Source organism: Labrus mixtus, chromosome 1 (assembly GCF_963584025.1).
Source record: "Labrus mixtus chromosome 1, fLabMix1.1, whole genome shotgun sequence".
NCBI lineage: Eukaryota > Metazoa > Chordata > Actinopteri > Labriformes > Labridae > Labrus > Labrus mixtus.
In genome coordinates, this window is record NC_083612.1 from 36,170,553 (window position 1) to 36,192,502 (window position 21,950).

Below are 21,950 nucleotides of genomic sequence, written 5' to 3' on the forward strand. Positions count from 1 at the left end.
CGTTAAGGAAGAGAAACACCATGATTAAACTACAGGCTATTTGTTGCCTATTATAGCTAAACAAAACTGAACATTCACAGCCTCTGCATTCTAAAGAATTTAAACATTGTCATTTATGCCGTCCTATTTCCCTGTTTTCAGCAACATTACATTTTTAACTGGGGATTTCCTTTTTCTCTGGTTTCTCTCCCCTGTTTCATTCTGATCTGTCTTAACACTATACAGAATGGACGGATAAGCAATTCCAGCTGCTTACAGTGTTTTATTATTTAGCACCTTGCACACACAACTCATACAACATGGCAAACCTAGCCAGCAGTCCTTAACCTGTGTCGCAGTCTAAAAGGTCCGTGCTGAAACAATAACCAAATAACAATACTTGTTACATCCCCCAGCTCGTCCCCTCCGGTACCCTCTCACCATAATGCGCTCATCTCCTCCCTCTAAAGCCCCCTTCTGCTACTCTGTAGGACACTTGAATTGGAGGACTGTTCTGGCCTAAGCAAGGAGCTGTAGTTCACCTTGCAGCCACTAGGGGTGCTACATTTGTTGTTGTGTTTTTTGGACCTCATGGCTCACTGTAGGAGGCCATTTTGGTTTTCTCATTCATTGATAAGACCACGTTGTCGACACTAGCCTTTTGAAGGATCTAAATCCATCCTGGACTAGGAAGGAACTGTAGAATCATTGTCTGTGAGTAAAGTGTGATTAAGATGTTTGTTTTTGCAACCATGCTTTCATTTTATGCAGATGGCTATGTTAGACCATGATTTTTGTGTTCTGCAGTATACCTTGTTCGCTAAGTGATAGTTTTCGGTCAGATATATTTTCAGTCACATACTGTTAATTTGATTGACATTGACAAGTTATACCACACAGATATGTTTATTGATCATGTGTATGATAACTGATTGTTTCTTATTACAGTTTTACTCCATTTTGCATTCTGTCAATGAATAACGGTGGCACTCAAATAAATCAACATTTATTGACTACGGAATGTGGAAGGAGTTATCTGTCTGTCTAGTTGAGGAAGGGGACTCTTTAACGAGGGCGGAACAGGGACTTCACCACTGCTTGTACCCTCATCTTCGTTCCTTTTGGCAAGCTGTCTGGTGTGCAACAATGGCCCGAGTGTTGCACCTGAGCGCCCGTGCCACAGAAGGACACAACTCGCACCTCCTGCGCAATGTTTGACAATTCATTCAAAAGGTGGAGGGAAGAAAAGAGAGGCCCTCTTTAATGCCGAGGTTTTCTTATAAACCAAATTTTCTTTTTGTAATATTCAGATTTATCTGCTATAACTCCAAAATACTGTATGTTTATTTGCCTCATCCACTGATACCTATTTTGCGCTTGCAGTCATCCTGCTTTCCGTCCAAACTCTCCATGACGTAAACCAGTAGAACACACAAGAACCTAACTTAAATAGTACCGCCTCCACAAGGTTTGTACCAGGTGTCATTCACGCACATTTTCATAATAGATCACCTGCAAATTGCACACCAACAAACGTGCATTTTTTGGAGTGAACACGCAATTTAGTACTCTTCACTTGGGAGCTTAGTAAATCAGGCCCTTAATGTAAACAGGTACGCATGATGGCTGCCATTCACTTATGTATGTTGGTGTGTGTCAGCGTGCCCCTGTGATGCTCTTCCACGTAGGGAGCAGAGGAGCAGGGGAAAGTAGCTGCAGCTACATCACGCGTGCTTAATTCTCAGCATAGTTTTCAGACTGTTGGATATAAACATTTACCCCCGGTGTGGCAGATAGCCATGTGGAATTTTCTTTACCTGCTTCTGAATTAGCACTAGCCATTCCTACACAGTTCATCATATCCCCCTCAGTTTAAAGCTCAAATGTCTACGTCCAACGTGGTTGCCATACGAATGCGTCGTCGCCATCAAACAGGAAGTAGTATTTTCAGGGCTTCACATTGTCGTACACTCACAAAACTTCATACACATTATCCCAGAGGGAAAGTATAACGTTCCATATTGGTTAAGTGGGCGTGGCTAAATGGCTCAGTGGCGCCCCCTTCAAACATTCAAAAAGACCTCCCCGTAGGGGTTTTCTTCACCTACATGCTTGATATTTTTTATGCATATCAGGCCCTACATAAAATCCTCTTGCACCCATTGTCAAAACCCAACATGAAGTCCACCAATTTCATCCCATTTTTCAAAATAATGCCTGTTTAACAGACAAAAACAGCGTTTATTTCATTCATCTCCTCGGACCCTCTTGGGTTTCAAGAGGGTCCTCGTACTCTGTGCATCCTCGGGCCTGAATAACACTTTTTTTTTGTGAATTCTGTTGTATAAGACCTACTTGTGTTTTTATTGACATCTTTGTGTACTTATTTAGCTAACAACATAGTCAATTAAAAATGTTTGTTTCCCATTTGTTGTAATTAGCCTAATAGTTTCAAGCACTTGCCTTTTGAGTACTTATGTCAAAGAGTAACCATGCATTTTGTGCAAGAAGTCCTCAAAAATAGATATTTGTGCATGGTGTTGGTAAGGTTGTAAGGTTTTGGAAAACGTTTTGGCTAAGCTGAAAAACTATGCTGAGGTTTCTGCGTTGAAGAGAAAATATACCATATAAGCTTTTTAAAAGTGTAAGAATTTGAATGAATCCAGTAAAGCGAAAATCTGTGACCACTACTGCTCCTTGCCCTGGGTTGTTTGATATTGTATGTTGTGTTACAATATTATTATTTTTATTTCATTTTATACTAATTCTATGATACATATTAGGGTTATCCATTTTATTTATGTTTGTTCTAGGGTATTTTTTATTTTAAAATAAAGAAAATCTGTAAAAAAAAAATGAAGCTGTATGCAAGTTTTCTTTAAGTGTATGAATATTGTGATTGATGGTTCAATTGGCAACAATACAAGGGCCACCAACTGAAATTTTGCCTAGGGCACAAAATTGGTTATGGTTGGCTTAGAAAAGCCAGTTTAAGGGCAAGTGGCTGATGGTAAATGGACTTGGGCTTGTATAGCACTTTTCTAGCCTTCTGACTACTCAGAGCAGTTTTGGTTTTAATCTTTTACGACAGTGGATGGTGGTTAAATTCTTAGAGTGAAATAGTCATCAGGATGGCTGAGTGAAAATGGGAGAGGAGAAATGTATGGGGGTTTTATAGGGACTGGCCGTGAGTAGATAAAAACTCTCAGGGTGCCGAGTCAGAATCTCAAAGGTTAAACCAATAGCAAAGCCCATTACAGGGCAGAGCATAAATGAAATAGGAATTTAAAAAAGATAATGGTCAAATAACTTGTAAAAAATGAAGATGTTTAAAATCTTTTTTTTTAAATGTTTTTAAAAAAATGAAAAATTTTTTATTTATAAATGTAAATAAAATGTTTAGAATATGAAATACAATCTTTTTTTAAAGGTGTGACAAAGATGAAGGGGTGTGAGGCAGCAGATTTTACGTTTTTTCACGGGCTCACTTTCCCACTATGTAAACCCTGTAATACCCTTTGATGCAGCAAGATAACTGTGTAGTATTTATGTTGTTGTGTGGGCTTTATGAGGTCAGAGTGTAGCAGAGCAGTGTGCAGACAGGTTCTCTGTATCCTGTGACCTGCTGTTGACTGACCCTGTCTGCAGCCCTGCAGCTACAGTGCTGGCAGAGCAATCACTAAGCCCTGTCTGTCTCCGTTGCTCTCTGGGTTAGACAAGGCTAAGCTTTTCTTCCTCTCATTAAAAGGCATGCGGGTAATCGCCTCTAAGCAGCTGGCTCACGCCTAATACCAAACAACAAACATCAGCAATGAAGCGGCAAACGGTGTCTATCTCGGCTTAAGATAGAGCACTGGGCCACACTGTGGGCCTGTGCAATACCACTGAAAGTCTTTCAATTCAATTAAATAGACATATTTTATCAAACCCTATCATGGGTGGAGCAGTGAACTGGAAATAGTCTAACATGCCCCAGATATTTAAAACTTCTTCAGTTGTATGTAATTTCCTCTTTGCCAATCTGATCTGGGAAATCAAGGAAGCTATCGTTTTACTTACGTGGAATTATTACTTTTGAATAGGATGCACTAGCTGCAATAAACGGTCCTTGAGTAGGACAGGGAGGTATTACTAAAACCTGGGTAATGGGTCTAAAGATGGCTCCTATTCAGTCCAGATGGAATTACTAGCCTGACAAATACACCAAAAGATGTGGTGGTAAAGCCAACCAGAGTTTTAAAAGCATAAGGAATGAGTCAGATGGGTCTTGAACTGGCTGTGTAAAAGGCTAGTAACAGAGTATGAGCCAATTTGTGTAAAAGGGGCTGCCAGAAACGTTGGATTATGTTGAGAAAAATGCAAACGTGCGATTCCAACAGTCAACAGAAAAAACATTGCAGTTAACATTTTATCTTCAGTCACAGAAAATGAACAACATTTAATGGACATTAGGTCCAAAAGGTATTTACCCTTGAATCAGACAAGAACAAGCAACAGACAGTATGGGACAACAATGACATGGCAGTCTTTCTCTGAACTTATTACTGCAGTTATTACTGCTCAAATATAATAATAATAATATATACAAGTGGGTCACAGTCAGCTGGTGTAAAAGAGCCAAAGCTCTAATATTTCAGTGTTACTCGTAGAAACTGCCTAATCACTGATTTTTGGTTTCAAAAGTACAACAGAGATAAACAGTATTATATGGGGCTGTCATGAAACATGGATTCTTTGGTGAAAACAGTTGTTGTTGTTTTTTTTGTTTTTTGTTCAATCAGTTTTATAAAACTTTTTTCAAAACTGGGACCGGCTGTGGGGCACACAACAGGCAACAAAGCATATTGTTATTGAAAAAGATGTTGGGGGTTTGCTGGCAGATAAGACCTGATGGTCCAATTCCATCACTTCCTTAGAGCCGTTTCTCATTTGCATTGGCTTTGTGCTCCTGGGGTGAGATGACGAAGCAATGCTTCTGTTCTCAACAGCTTTGAATTGGCATGAAATCTCCTTTGTGTTTCATCCCATTCACACACACAATCCACTCTATTACACCCCCACCCTGCCCAATCATTCTGACTCTCTGGTCTTAGACAGGCCACAAATGCCATCACCACTGCAGGGTCAGAAGTGTACTAAATGTCTTTTTCAAACATTATTTCATACAGGCTGGAAGGTTTGCCACAATTTCAACCTCAGTGTTTGTGCTGTTGTGGCACACACTAAAACATGACTGCATAAAATAAGTAATGCAAAGTATTATCCAGAACATCATTGAATCAATAAACATTTTCAGAGGTCGAAATGTCAAATTAAAATTCAATATGATGATAATAGTTATTAAATCACTGGACATTATGGTAATGAAAATTTTACAAAAGAATTTCAAAAAATATTTCAAGCAAGACCATATAACTTTTCCAAAGCATTCATTCTCTTGTTCAGCCAATGCATCAGTGCTTATGGAGTCACTCTTTAATATAACAATTACAATTAGATATTTGTAATAGACAATACTACTAAAGGGTGAACATGAATAAAATAGTAGTTTTTTTTTTTTTTTTTTTTACAATATTGAGCCTACATGCTCTCATGTATAAAAAATGTGCACACATCTGTATCAAAGGGGCAGTACACTTTTTCATAGTCGTAATGTTCTGTGCTTAAGTGAGTTAAATATTAACTCTGGATTTATTATTTTATGTTGGGGAACCTCTAACTGTGTGGAAACACCACTTTAATTACACATGCTGGCATAATACAATACACCAAAGGGTTTATCCCCAAGCTAATATTTTGTCTATTGTTAAGTTGCTGGTTTCAGACACATTATTTTGATGTGGATAAGGCAACTGGTGATTTTCCACTGATGATTAGGTTTTATATTTAGCCTACCTGTGTTCTCCCCGTGTTGTCACAAACAGCATTTAAGTAGGCTGCACAGTTCAAAAGATCAACACAAAGGAAAACATCTCTTTTTCTAGAGTGTCTATAAGTGTTTGAATTCAAATCAAACTGCAAAAACGACATACAAAGAATGAGATCGCGGGACTGCCAAAGCAGACCCAGCGTCAGCCAATCAGCTCTCGGATATGCAAATGACCTCGCTGCATTGCATCTTCCCTACCCAGGCGGTGACGTCACCCGAACATATCACAGTCTGGCACTGCAAGGACTCAGACAGAAGCAACAGAAAATGTGAAGGAAGTGAGCCGGGGAGGGGCCTTTTGTCTGGAAGAAATAGAATAACTATCTAACAGCGGTTTTTTATCCCGTGCGACACGGAAAAGTCCGGCACGGCCACTTTTTCTGTCATTTCATTTTCTGTCGGGAAACAAAGGAGTGTATGTTTTTTTGGAGCTCCTGTGGACAACGGGGTTTTCTCTCCCCTCTCAGCTGCTCTGGTTTATATGCACTGACCTCTCCCTTTCTTTATCAGCCCTTTTCTTTTTCCCCACCTCCCTTTAGCCTTTATCCTTTCTCACTGCAAAGATGCCCAGCTCTGTCTTCACGGACAACAGCGTCCAGGGAGGAGCCCTGCAGATCGCCTTAGATCAGCTGTCCCTGCTCGGCTTGAACACCGAGGAGGAGAACCCCCTGTTCGACGAGCAGGAGTCCCAGAGAAAGAGCGTCAACATGACCGAGTGCGTCCCGGTGCCCAGCTCCGAGCATGTGGCGGAGATTGTTGGCAGACAGGGTGTGTGTTTTACAATTCTTCACACTTTAACTCGTGTTCATGTCATGCAGGTAAACAGTAGAGGACGACCCTATATCAGTCCAGATAGCACTAGTGCTGTTCTAAAGCCGCACTCACACTGCTTCTTACGACCTGCTTAATATTAAGGCATACAATATTTTGTCTTGTGTAGAGAAGCCGAACGTGAATTCAACACATTTAAAGCCTACTCTGTCAGTCATACATTGTTGTTTTTCTATAACCATAAACCGATAGGAGAATAGTGTGGTTGCTTGGATCATAATACACCCTGCAATAAAAGCGTTGCTCACATTATCTGATGTGAACAAGTCTGTATGGCCTATGAAACCAAATAAAGAAGGAAAATAGAGGTAGAGAACATGCACCATGTCAAAGCCATTCTGAATATGAACCATCTCAATTCATGACATGAAACAGGCGGGGATAGCTGTACAGACCTTTCTGCTGCAACATGAAAACAAAGGAACCGCTGGCTCTCACCCCCTGCTTTTGTAAAGAAGTTCTATTCTATCACTTAGGCCTACCACAACCACTCAGCCATTTTCTCAGGTTATGAGCAAGTAATTAAATAATGTGGATCACATCTGGCCTAAATATAGAATGATAGTGATCCTCATAAAGCATGTATCCTACATATGAAGAATTTAACTATGTAAACTGAGTTTAAGGGATTTGAACTCTCTTCAATTCTTCGTTAAAGGATCCTTTAACAGTCATGCTTATTATATTGTTCTTTTTATGCTTCATCCCCATTTTGATTGTAAAGAGTTAAGTGTGTGCTGTGGGTGTTATAATGCTTTCATTTTATATATATGTATATATCATTAAATATTATTACTATCAGAATCAAGAGTTGGGGTGAAAAAGGTTTAAAACCGAACTAGAAGTGATTTCTCTTTTGTGTGATTCATGTCCTGCTGTTTTTCATGCTTTACATTTTTCCTTCTCCAAAATGGAGGTCTCAACTTACGACAATTGCATTTTGAGAGAAGACAACAGCTGTTTTGAATAGACCCAAAGTGATGATTTAATATGTGAACATTCATTCACGTTCCTTCTGCTTCCATGCCTCAGGTTGCAAGATCAAAGCCCTGCGAGCAAAGACCAACACCTACATCAAGACCCCCGTTCGAGGTGAAGAGCCAATGTTTTTGGTGACAGGCAGGAGGGAGGATGTTGCTATGGCCAGGAGGGAAATCATCTCTGCTGCGGAGCACTTCTCAATGATTAGAGCCTCTAGGAACAAAAACACCAGCCCAAACCAGAGTGGCACCCCAGTCCCCGGACCACCAAACCTGCCTGGACAGACCACAATTCAGGTTCGGGTGCCCTACCGTGTGGTTGGACTTGTTGTTGGCCCAAAAGGTGCCACCATCAAGCGCATTCAACAGCAGAGCCATACCTACATAGTCACACCCAGTCGAGACAAAGAGCCGGTGTTCGAGGTCACAGGGATGCCAGAGAATGTTGATAGAGCACGTGAAGAGATTGAAGCCCACATTGCCATGAGGACTGGAGGACTTATTGAGGTCCAAGATGACAATGACTTCCATGCAAATGGGACAGATGTTGGTTTTGATCTGCATGGGCATGCCAATCTGTGGTCTAAGTCCAGCAATGGAATGAAGCCCACCTCTGTATGTAAACCCTTCTCTAACTACCGCAATGACTCGTCCTCCTCTCTAGGCAGTGCCTCCACTGACTCTTACTTTGGTAACAACAGCTCTCGCATGACCGACTACAGCCCTCCGAGCCCTGCCCTAAGCTACACCACCTCAAACAACAACAATATCACCAATGGCAACACAATCAGCAACTCTTTTGTTTACAGAAGTGAAGTGATTTCACCTGACTGCAGTGATCAGACTTTTGACTCTTCACAAACAGCAACAGCCCTCCTGTGGTCCCATTATGAATGTGGCATCACCCCATCTTCCACCTCGGCTGTGTTTCCCGACAACACCCCCACCAATGGTTTAGGGGTTAATGGTTGTACCCCACAGCTAAGAATGTCGCCCCCCATCCACAGCCACACTAGAGTCTCCACTGAGCACCCACTTGCCCGAAGGGTGCGCAGTGATCCAGGAGGAGGCCCACTCAGTTTCATCGGTTACTCCATCGCTATTGCCTCCCCACAAGGCTCTCATCTCCATGGCGTTGCATTCGACTCCTCTGCCTCCTCTTCCTCTTCTTCCTCCTCTACATCATCCAGCACCAGCCGAAAAGGCAGTCGTGATTGTTCAGTGTGCTTTGAGAGTGAGGTCATCGCAGCCCTGGTTCCTTGTGGACACAATCTTTTCTGTATGGAATGTGCCAACCGTATCTGTGAGAGGAGTGAAGCCAAATGTCCTGTCTGCCACGCCGCTGTTACTCAGGCTATACGTATATTGTCATAAGAATATGTCACTCTTGAATTGTTTCATAAGTAAGACCAAAAGACTCTTCATACTGCTTTAATAAGCTCAACCAATCATCACTTTGCTTTGTTCATAGGTGTACGCATGTAAAGAAAAGGATGGCATCTTATTTTGGCTCTCATCATATCCTGTATGGATGGGGAATTATTCTCAACATCTAAGTGCATGTTTAAGATATAACAGCATAGTAACCAATAGTTCTAATACATTTGTAAGACAACACTGTGGGCTGAAGATGGAGGTACTCTGAACAAACTAGATTGTTAGCAGGCCGAGCCTTCCTGTTTTTCCCAGGAATAGAAGTGAAAGGAAAGACATGCTGGGAAACATGGATGGTTCCAGCAAACACGACTATTGAACCTACAGAGATACTGCAGCCAGAAATCAGAAACCACATGAAGGACGACAGCATATCCTACATTTATGTATCATATATATCAATTTCTGCAATTTGAACCTTTTAAATGGAATTGATACAGATTGAAGTATTATATTATCTTTTTTTTACTTGAAAGATTATATTTCTTATTGCAAAATTGTTTACAGATATAATTTAAGGTCAGTGAACTTTTTGTAGCTGGGATGAAATATTTCTATTTTTTTTTAGTATGGTATAATGGCAATGCATTATTTTAATACCCCATGACCGTGGAAGGAAATCGAATTCTGCAAAATGTGATTGCATTTGACAATATTCTGTCTCGATGGAGTTTTTAAAGGTTTGACAAGACATGTCTTTTGAAACTGATTCACCCAGCATATTTTTATTCAGTAACAAAAAGCATATTTTATTCTATATTATTGTAAACATTGAAATGAGTGAAATTTGTGAGTTGAACATGAAGAAAGCATTTTGGGCTTTCTTAAATTTGTATGAATTAGATTCTAGTTGGATTTACAGGCTTTTGTTGTGCCACTACAATTTTAGTATTTCTATTTTAATAAGTTTGTTTATCACTTGTTTATGTATATGTTGGTTAAGTTTACTTAAGTGTATATGTACTTTATTAAGCAAAGTTTAAGAACAAAGTATATTTTATTTTATGATAAAGGGCCTTTCACCTCATGATCAAATTTTAATATTATATTTGCTGAAACAAGGTTTGAAATGTATGGAGAGTTATATTTTTTTGACATTTAAAGTAAAACTTTGTTTATGGTGCTACTTCACATTTTTTAAAGTGTTTCTTTATAAGTCCAATAAAAATGGAATGTTCAGGAAGGTCTGCCTCTTGAGTTTTTAATGACCTGTTTTGTTGGGTTCTGCTGCTGATCTCAGCAGACCCATGTGAGCGGCAGTTGTCTGTTAAGAACTGTTCATATTGGTATAGTGTAATAGTTTTCTTTTACTTCCTGAAGTTAGCCTGGAGGTGGCAGGATTATCACAGTGTATACTGTGACAGTCCAACAAATGTGTTCTTATACAGACTCGTACAAAGATCATAACATGATTCTTTTGTGTAGTGAAGGACATTATGGGTCAGTATTTAATGTCCACTTGCCATGGTGTCATTCATTGTTGGTTTGAAAGGAAGGCTGCTTCTCACATTGTGAATAAATGATCACGAGAAAGAATCGATAACAAATTTGATCAATCTTTTTATTTTTTATTTATGAGCAAAAGATGAAGAAATATCCCAAGCAGTGTGCCCCAGATTCCTGAATGTAATATTTTGATTCTTCTTAATTTGTGGATTTTCACACTGCATTTTTAATGGTGCCCTCTTGCATGGAGCACTGAAGCCACGCCCCTATACACACACACACACACACACATATATATATATATATAGATATAGAAATGTCTAACAGATGGTACAGATTGTGAACCAATTTTACATATAGATAGATAGATAGATAGATAGACAATATCAATTTGGTTTCAATTACATATTTTTATTTGACAAACAAATATAAGTTTAATTTGTAAATTACACACTGTTCAAGAAACATCACGAACAGTTAAACATCTTACAACTTACAACTTCTTTTAAAAAGATGCTTTTGTGAAAATGACAATTAACTTTGAGATATCACTTTCGTACTGTAAACTAGCTGGATGTCTTCCCAAATTTAAAGTTGTTTGTGACAAACAGACTCAATGACCATTTTGAAAATAATTTGCAATTTCATATTTTTGACCCTGTATACGTTCCGTTGGAAATGGGCAAGAGCCGAGGTGGTTTGACGCGAAAGGCTTGAGGCGAGAGGTCTCCAGGCTGCAGCCATACCTTACTTGATCAGTGACCACAACATGGCATTTTATTCAGCCTTTGTCCTTCTTTCGGCATTTTTTCTCCACCAAGCTGTCAGGAAGCTTAACTCTCTCCCCTCTCTTCCTTCCCTCCCCTCTGCCCCCACGAACACTGGACGTTGAAACCCCCTTCCATTGCCACCAAGAACTAATAACTCTGAAGCTATCTATTCAAAAGTACACTCAGTTTACTTTTTCTTTAAATTTTATTTTATTTTATTTACCATTTTGTTTTGTACCTTTTGCACAATTTAGAATTTATTACTGTAAATATTATTTATCTTATTTTACCTCATTTTATTTGATCTATTTTACCTTATCTTATTTTACCTTATTTTGGTTGTATTGCACCGTGGAATGGAGACAAACACAATTTCGGAGTAATGTGGTCCCTTTTCCTAGTTCTAGTCAGTACACGAGCTGCAGCATTTTGGACATGTTTGAGAGTCTTTAGAGCAGGCGTCTCCAACCTTTCTTCATCTAAGAGCTACTTTGAAAAAATGTGGCCAAGAGCTGCTTGCAAAAAAATCGCTTGCATTTATTTACATCATTTACACACATCAGCTGAATTAAGACACTGTTTGTTCACGTGTGAAATTGCAATAAGCCAATGCTTATCAACAATCTTAAATTCACATCAAGGTCCAAGAAAAAAACATTAATATTTTACACTTCTTATTGTGCCACATAGTAAACTATGTCGCTGAAAAATCACATCAATGTCTAAGAAAACAATACTGCTTTACACTTGTTTTATGGGCCAAATATATGAATAATGGGAAGAAGTGCATTTACTGTCGTCAGATTATTATTATTTTTTTAACACAGTCGGTCAACCTATAGGCGAGCTACTTGAAACCTGCCCGGTAGCTACCGGTAGCTCCCGACCTACCTGTTGGAGACCCCTGCTTTAGAGACTTACCAGGGCACCCACAAGCCCTGTGGCTTGACTTTCCCTCAGAGGCAGATCAAGTTGTCTGTATTGTCTTAAGAAGCTTTTCTTTCGTCTCCTGAAAGTGAAACATGATCCAGCTGAATTGTAATTCATTCAGGAGAGACTTAATTGAGAATTAACAATTATTTATTTAACAATAAATGTGCAACAATTTAGATTTGAATGTGCAAAGTCTTTGGGGGATTAGACTCCATTGTGACGACTTCATGTACTCGGAATGGTAATGAGGCAGACAGCAGGATAGGATCCCCCCCAAAATAAAAGTGAGAAAAGACTAAGAAAGCACCATTCTCATAGGCCTTACCTTATTGGCTGTATGGATATCTGTGTGGGAAATTACAGTTAGATGGAGTGATATAACCATGATCATTTATTGATATGACATGAATAGGCATTCACCTTGTGCAGTTAGTGACTTGCCTGGTCATGATGCCCGGTATGTCTAGGTACTTTACCTGACAATGGCTCGCATGACCCGCTGAACTGCCCTGTAGTCGTGTGGCCCAGCATGTATGGGGTCCGTCGACCCACATGTGGCCCGGCACGACTCTAATGACTGACCTATAGTCGTGTGGCCCGGCACGTTTCAGTCCGTCGACCACCTAACGTGTGGCCCGGCACAACTGCTAATGAGCTATAGTCATGAGGCCTGCATGTATGGGTCTGCTGCCCTAACAACTGGCTCCTCATAATGCTAATATGCCCTAAAGTCATGTGGCCCGGCATGTTGGGGTCCGTCGACCACTTGACATGTGGCCTGGCATGATGTTAAGCTGCCCTATAGTCATGTGGCCCGGCACATAGTGTCCGTCGACCGCTGACATGTGGCCTGGCATGACTAGTATGTTGACTGACAGTAGTTAGGGTTTAAGGGATCTTTGGTTTCCCAAACTCGTACTGATATCTGGACAAATAAAGGACTTGAAGGCAGGGTAGACCATCGCCCGAGTTGTTGAGAGAAGAGGACGTGATGCCTTGAACCGCTGCCGTTGTGCAGCGCCTATACTAAATGAATGCCCTGAATGATGTCATATGCCTCGGCTTGTCTAGGATCCGTGACCTGACAAGTGGCCCGTCATGACTTAAGTTGCGGTCATGTGGCTAGGCCTGTCTGGGGTCCGTTTGACCCGACATGTGGCCAGCATGACATGGGTCTGATTGACCTTTGTGGGTCAATCAACCGATGCGTGCCCGCTGACAAGGACTTCCTGATCAAGACAGCATAGGCCAGAAAATGATTTTCCAAAGCACTTAACATGGGACATGCGTGAAAGCAATTGTTGCAAAATCTTACAGCCATACACAATGATCATGAACATTAATGTAAACATGTAACCACATTGGTGATGTAGCAATGATGTAGTACAAGCTGCATTAAACTGTAAGTCTCATCCTTGACACTTGACCGTATGTATTTAAAAAGGCATATAAATGAATTGGTCTTATACCGACTCATGACCGAAACTGAGTTCATCAATGGGTGTTATTTACTTGGAATGAATGCCAGGGTACGATATGCAGGCCATACGGTAGCTGTGATGGAATTCACTGACGGCAGAATTACATATTACAGCAGACTTATCAGGTCATGTTTCGATTATCCGCTTTGCATTAAATGCTTGGATTGTAGTCTGCCCTGACTATCTGGAAGTACAGTTCCCCCCAAAACCTAGGGATGTCTACATTATGAGAAAATATGATGATTGGCTTAGCATTGAAACTTTATTTCCAGCTGTTGCAACAACTGCTGGAATTGAAATCTTAAGCTCCTAAATGAAACTGTACTTTGATTGATCATCGGTTTCTGATCCTATCTACAGCATAGTGATTTGACTTGAAAGAACTGTCACCTACAGTTTTCACTTGCCACTCTTATTAAAACTGTGATGCTGTTGGACGTAGATTTGCTGGTACAGGTTGAGGGGCATTAAGCAGTTAGCAAAAGTCCTAGATATCTGGTTAGCATCGACAACCTAGTGGGAATTCCACATGGCACTTTAACCTACAATATTAACATTGCTATACCATGTAGAGCTGGTTAAGAAAATCGATTCATCAATGCATTGCAGTTATTATTCCCAATTCAATATTGATTCAAGGAATCCTGGACTTCATGGGACTTCATGAGACTTCATGTGACTTCATGAGACTTCATGTGACTTCAAGAGATTTCATGTGACTTCATGTGACTTCATGTCACTTCATGAGACTTCATGTGACTTCATGAGACTTCATGTGACTTCACGAGACATCATGTGACTTCATGAGACTTCATGAGAGTTCATGTGACTTCATGTGACTTCATGTCACTTCATGAGACTTCATGTGACTTCATGAGACTTCATGTGACTTCAAGAGATTTCATGTGACTTCATGTGACTTTATGAGACTTGATGAGACTTCATGTCACTTCATGAGACCTCATGTGACTTCATGAGTCTTCATGTGACTTCATGAAACTTCATGTCACTTCAAGAGATTTCATGTGACTTCATGTGACTTCATGTCACTTCATGTGACTTCATGAGACTTCATGAGACTTCATGTAACTTCACAAGACTTCACGTGACTCCACAAGACTTCATGTGACTTCATGTGAATTCACGAGACTTCATGTGACTTCATGTGACTTCATGTGACTTCATGTGACTTAATGTGACTTCATGAGACTTCATGTGACTTCATGAGACTTCATGTGACTTCACGAGACTTCATGTGACTTCATGAGACTTCATGTGACTTCATGTGACTTCATGAGACTTCATGTGACTTCATGAGACTTCATGTGACTTCACGAGACTTCATGTGACTTCATGAGAATTCATGTGATTTCATGTGACTTCATGAGACTTCATGTGACTTCAAGAGATTTCATGTGACTTCATGTGACTTCATGAGACTTCATGTTACTTCATGAGACTTCATGTGACTTCATGTGACTTCATGAGAATTCATGTGATTTCACGAGATTTCATGTGACTTCATGAGACTTCATGTGACTTTATGTGACTTCATGAGAATTCATGTGATTTCATGTGACTTCATGAGAATTCATGTGATTTCATGTGACTTCACGAGATTCCATGTGACTTCATGAGACTTCATGTGACTTCATGTGACTTCATGTGACTTCATGAGAATTCATGTGATTTCATGTGACTTCATGAGAATTCATGTTATTTCATGAGACTTCATGAGACTTCATGAGAATTCATGTGATTTCATGTGACTTCATGAGAATTCATGAGATTTCATGAGACTTCATGAGACTTCATGTGACTTCAAGAGATTTCATGTGACTTCATGTGACTTTATGAGACTTCATGAGACATCATGTCACTTCATGAGACCTCATGTGACTTCATGAGACTTCATGAGACTTCATGTGACTTCATGTGACTTCATGTCACTTCAAGAGATTTCATGAGACTTCATGAGACTTCATGAGACTTCATGTGACTTCATGTGACTTCATGTGACTTCATGTCACTTCATGAGACTTCATGTGACTTCATGAGACTTCATGTGACTTCACGAGACTTCATGTGACTTCATGAGACTTCATGAGACTTCATGTGACTTCATGAGACTTCATGTGACTTCACGAGACTTCATGTGACTTCCTGTGACTTCATGAGAATTCATGTGATTTCATGTGACTTCATGAGACTTCATGTGACTTCAAGAGATTTCATGTGACTTCAAGAGACTTCATGTCACTTCATGAGACTTCATGTGACTTCATGTGACTTCATGTGACTTCATGAGACTTCATGTGACTTCACGAGATTTCATGTGACTTAATGAGACTACATGTGACTTCATGTGACTTCATGAGAATTCATGTGATTTCATGTGACTTCATCAGAATTCATGTGATTTCATGAGACTTCATGAGACTTCATGTGACTTCAAGAGATTTCATGTGACTTCATGTGACTTTATGAGACTTGATGAGACTTCATGAGAATTCATGTGATTTCATGTGACTTCATGAGAATTCATGTGATTTCATGTGACTTCACGAGATTCCATGTGACTTCATGAGACTTCATGTGACTTCATGTGACTTCATGAGAATTCATGTGATTTCATGTGACTTCATGAGAATTCATGTTATTTCATGAGACTTCATGAGACTTTATGTGACTTCATGAGAATTCATGTGATTTCATGTGACTTCATGAGAATTCATGAGATTTCATGAGACTTCATGAGACTTCATGTGACTTCAAGAGATTTCATGTGACTTCATGTGACTTTATGAGACTTCATGAGACATCATGTCACTTCATGAGACCTCATGTGACTTCATGAGACTTCATGAGACTTCATGTGACTTCATGTGACTTCATGTCACTTCAAGAGATTTCATGAGACTTCATGAGACTTCATGAGACTTCATGTGACTTCATGTGACTTCATGTGACTTCATGTCACTTCATGAGACTTCATGTGACTTCATGAGACTTCATGTGACTTCACGAGACTTCATGTGACTTCATGAGACTTCATGAGACTTCATGTGACTTCATGAGACTTCATGTGACTTCACGAGACTTCATGTGACTTCCTGTGACTTCATGAGAATTCATGTGATTTCATGTGACTTCATGAGACTTCATGTGACTTCAAGAGATTTCATGTGACTTCAAGAGACTTCATGTCACTTCATGAGACTTCATGTGACTTCATGTGACTTCATGAGACTTCATGTGACTTCACGAGATTTCATGTGACTTAATGAGACTTCATGTGACTTCATGTGACTTCATGAGAATTCATGTGATTTCATGTGACTTCATGAGACCTCATGTGACTTCATGTGACTTCATGTGACTTCATGTGACTTCATGTCACTTCATGAGACTTCATGTGACTTCATGAGACTTCATGAGACTTCATGTGACTTCATGAGACTTCATGTGACTTCATGAGACGTCATGTGACTTCATGAGACTTCATGTGACTTCATGTGACTTCATGAGACTTCATGTGACTTCATGAGACTTCATGTGACTTCATGTGACTTCATGAGAATTCATGTGATTTCATGTCACTTCATGAGACCTCATGTGACTTCATGAGACTTCATTAGACTTCATGTGACTTCATGAGACTTCATGTCAGTTCAAGAGATTTCATGTGACTTCATGAGACTTCATGAGACTTCATGTGTCTTCATGAGACTTCATGTGCCTTCACGATACTTCATTTGACTTCATGTGATTTCATGAGACTTCATGAGACTTCATGAGACTTCATGTGACTTCATGTGACTTCATGAGAATTCATGTGATTTCATGTGACTTCATGAGAATTCATGTGATTTCATGAGACTTCATGAGACAACCACCGGATCGTGGGTTGGCGGCCTGCCAGAACAACCCCCCACACCCCCTCCCCTCCCCACCGGATTGCTGATGGACGGTCTACCTCCCCCCACCCCCTTGCTCTCTATCCCTCTTCCTGCATCTTATCCCATCTCTCCCCCTATCCCTTTCCAAGCCCGGCGCAGTCTAGGCCTGTGAAGACTGTTTCGTCATGAGCCGGGGATCCGGCCGAAGATTTCTGCCTTTTAATGAGGCAGTTTTTTCTTACCACTGTAACTTTTGCTGCTTTGCTAAAGTGCTCATGATGGATAGGCCGGATCTTTGTAACATAGCAATAAGTAAGGTCTTTTACCTGCTTTTTGTAACATAACAATGAGTAAGGTCTTTTTACCTGCTCTTTTGTAATGTTAACAGACAATGAGTAAGGTATTTTACCTGCTTCTTGTAAAGTGTCTCGAGATAACACTTGTTATGAGTTGACGCTATACAAATAAAAGTTGATTGATTGATTGACTTCATGAGACTTCATGTGACTTCATGTGACTTCAAGAGATTTCATGTGACTTCATGAGACTTCATGTGACTTCATGAGACTTCATGTCACTTCATGAGTCTTCATGTGACTTCATGAGACTTCATGTGACTTCATGAGACTCCATGTGACTTCATGAGACTTCAAGAGACTTCATGTGAATTCATGAGACTTCATGTCACTTCATGAGACTTCATGTGACTTCATGAGACTTCATTTGACTTCATGAGATTTCATGTGACTTCAAGAGATTTCTTGTGACTTCATGTGACTTCATGTCACTTCATGAGACTTCATGTGACTTCATGAGACTTCATGTGACTTCACGAGACTTCATGTGACTTCATGAGACTTCAAGAGATTTCATGTGACTTCATTTGACTTCATGTCACTTCATGAGACTTCATGTGACTTCATGAGACTTCATGAGACTTCATGTGACTTCATGAGACTTCATGAGACTTCATGTGACTTCATGAGACTTCATGTGACTTCACGATACTTCATGTGACTTCATGTGATTTCATGAGACTTCATGAGACTTCATGAGACTTCATGTGACTTCATGAGACTTCATGTGACTTCATGAGACTTCATGAGACTTCATGTCACTTCATGATAACTCATGTGACTTCATGAGACTTCATGAGACTTCATGTGACTTCATGTGACTTCAAGTCACTTCAAGAGATTTCATGTGACTTCATGAGACTTCATGAGACTTCATGTGACTTCATGAGACTTCATGAGACTTCATGTGACTTCATGTGACTTCATGAGACTTCATGTGACTTCATGTGACTTCAAGAGATTTCATGTGACTTCATGTGACATCACGTGACTTCATGAGTCTTCATGTGACTTCATGAGACTTCATGTGACTTCATGTGACTTTATGAGACTTCATGAGACTTCATGTGATTTCATGTCACTTCATGAGACCTCATGTGACTTCATGAGACTTCATGTGACTTCATGAGACTTCATGTCAGTTCAAGAGATTTCATGTGACTTCATGAGACTTCATGAGACTTCATGTGACTTCATGAGACTTCATGAGACTTCATGTGACTTCATGAGAATTCATGTGATTTCATGAGACTTCATGAGACTTCATGTGACTTTATGAGACTTCATGAGACTTCATGTCACTTCATGATACCTCATGTGACTTCATGAGACTTCATGAGACCTCATGTGACTTCATGAGACTTCATGAGACTTCATGTGACTTCATGTGACTTCATGAGACTTCATGTGACTTCATGTGACTTCAAGAGATTTCATGTGACTTCATGAGACTTCATGTGACTTCATGAGACTTCATGTCACTTCATGAGTCTTCATGTGACTTCATGAGACTTCATGTGACTTCATGAGACTCCATGTGACTTCATGAGACTTCAAGAGACTTCATGTGAATTCATGAGACTTCATGTCACTTCATGAGACTTCATGTGACTTCATGTGACTTCATGAGACTTCATTTGACTTCATGAGACTTCATGTGACTTCAAGAGATTTCATGTGACTTCATGTGACTTCATGTCACTTCATGAGACTTCATGTGACTTCATGAGACTTCATGTGACTTCACGAGACTTCATGTGACTTCATGAGGCTTCAAGAGATTTCATGTGACTTCATGTGACTTCATGTCACTTCATGTGACTTCATGTGACTTCATGAGACTTCATGAGACTTCATGTGACTTCATGAGACTTCATGTGACTTCATGAGATGTCATGTGACTTCATGAGACTTCATGTGACTTCATGTGACTTCATGAGACTTCATGTGACTTCATGAGACTTCATGTGACTTCATGTGACTTCATGAGAATTCATGTGATTTCATGTCACTTCATGAGACCTCATGTGACTTCATGAGATTTCATTAGACTTCATGTGACTTCATGAGATTTCATGTCAGTTCAAGAGATTTCATGTGACTTCATGAGACTTCATGAGACTTCATGTGACTTCATGAGACTTCATGTGACTTCACGATACTTCATGTGACTTCATGTGATTTCATGAGACTTCATGAGACTTCATGAGACTTCATGAGACTTCATGTGACTTCATGAGAATTCATGTGATTTCATGTGACTTCATGAGAATTCATGTGATTTCATGAGACTTCATGAGACTTCATGTCACTTTATGAGACTTCATGAGACTTCATGTCACTTCATGATACCTCATGTGACTTCATGAGACTTCATGAGACTTCATGTGACTTCAAGTCACTTCAAGAGATTTCATGTGACTTCATGAGACTTCATGAGACTTCATGTGACTTCATGAGACTTCATGAGACTTCATGTGACTTCATGTGACTTCATGAGACTTCATGTGACTTCATGTGACTTCAAGAGATTTCATGTGACTTCATGAGACTTCATGTGACTTCATGAGACTTCATGTCACTTCATGAGTCTTCATGTGACTTCATGAGACTTCATGTGACTTCATGAGACTCCATGTGACTTCATGAGACTTCAAGAGACTTCATGTGAATTCATGAGACTTCATGTCACTTCATGAGACTTCATGTGACTTCATGTGACTTCATGAGACTTCATTTGACTTCATGAGACTTCATGTGACTTCAAGAGATTTCATGTGACTTCATGTGACTTCATGTCACTTCATGAGACTTCATGTGACTTCATGAGACTTCATGTGACTTCACGAGACTTCATGTGACTTCATGAGACTTCAAGAGATTTCATGTGACTTCATGTGACTTCATGTCACTTCATGTGACTTCATGTGACTTCATGAGACTTCATGAGACTTCATGTGACTTCATGAGACTTCATGTGACTTCATGAGATGTCATGTGACTTCATGAGACTTCATGTGACTTCATGTGACTTCATGAGACTTCATGTGACTTCATGAGACTTCATGTGACTTCATGTGACTTCATGAGAATTCATGTGATTTCATGTCACTTCATGAGACCTCATGTGACTTCATGAGACTTCATTAGACTTCATGTGACTTCATGAGATTTCATGTCAGTTCAAGAGATTTCATGTGACTTCATGAGACTTCATGAGACTTCATGTGACTTCATGAGACTTCATGTGACTTCACGATACTTCATGTGACTTCATGTGATTTCATGAGACTTCATGAGACTTCATGAGACTTCACGAGACTTCATGTGACTTCATGAGAATTCATGTGATTTCATGAGACTTCATGAGACTTCATGTGACTTTATGAGACTTCATGAGACTTCATGTCACTTCATGATAACTCATGTGACTTCATGAGACTTCATGAGACTTCATGTGACTTCATGTGACTTCAAGTCACTTCAACAGATTTCATGTGACTTCATGAGACTTCATGAGACTTCATGTGACTTCATGAGACTTCATGAGACTTCATGTCACTTCATGATAACTCATGTGACTTCATGAGACTTCATGTGACTTCATGTGACTTCATGTCACTTCAAGAGATTTCATGTGACTTCATGAGACTTCATGAGACTTCATGTGACTTCATGAGACTTCATGAGACTTCATGTGACTTCATGTGACTTCATGAGACTTCATGTGACTTCATGTGACTTCAAGAGATTTCATGTGACTTCATGTGACATCATGTGACTTCATGAGTCTTCATGTGACTTCATGAGACTTCATGTGACTTCATGAGACTTCATGTGACTTCAAGAGATATCTTGTGACTTCATGTGACTTTATGAGACTTCATGAGACTTCATGTGACTTCATGTGAC

At 39.9% G+C, this 21,950-nt stretch overlaps 1 protein-coding gene and 1 long non-coding RNA gene across 2 annotated transcripts; both read left to right on the forward strand.

Moving 5' to 3' along the window:
• Positions 1–491: 491 nt before the first annotated feature.
• LOC132978544 (uncharacterized) lies at positions 492–2,473 on the forward strand. Its single transcript, XR_009673939.1, has 2 exons — positions 492–693; positions 928–2,473. It is a non-coding gene; the product is annotated as an uncharacterized LOC132978544 (long non-coding RNA).
• A 3,644-nt stretch (positions 2,474–6,117) lies between these two features.
• mex3b (mex-3 RNA binding family member B) lies at positions 6,118–10,336 on the forward strand. Its single transcript, XM_061043757.1, has 2 exons — positions 6,118–6,676; positions 7,772–10,336. Exons 1-2 carry the CDS (start codon positions 6,472–6,474, stop codon positions 9,091–9,093), a joined length of 1,527 nt encoding a protein of 508 aa, XP_060899740.1. The 5' UTR covers positions 6,118–6,471; the 3' UTR covers positions 9,094–10,336.
• Positions 10,337–21,950: the final 11,614 nt, after the last annotated feature.

Excerpts from the sequence above, each read along its gene's own strand:
- mex3b (XM_061043757.1), top strand. The coding sequence starts at position 6,472 with ATGCCCAGCTCTGTCTTCACGGACAACAGCGTCCAGGGAGGAGCCCTG. Across the intron at positions 6,677-7,771 it reads GGAGATTGTTGGCAGACAGG|GTTGCAAGATCAAAGCCCTG; the intron begins GTGTGTGTTTTA and ends TCCATGCCTCAG.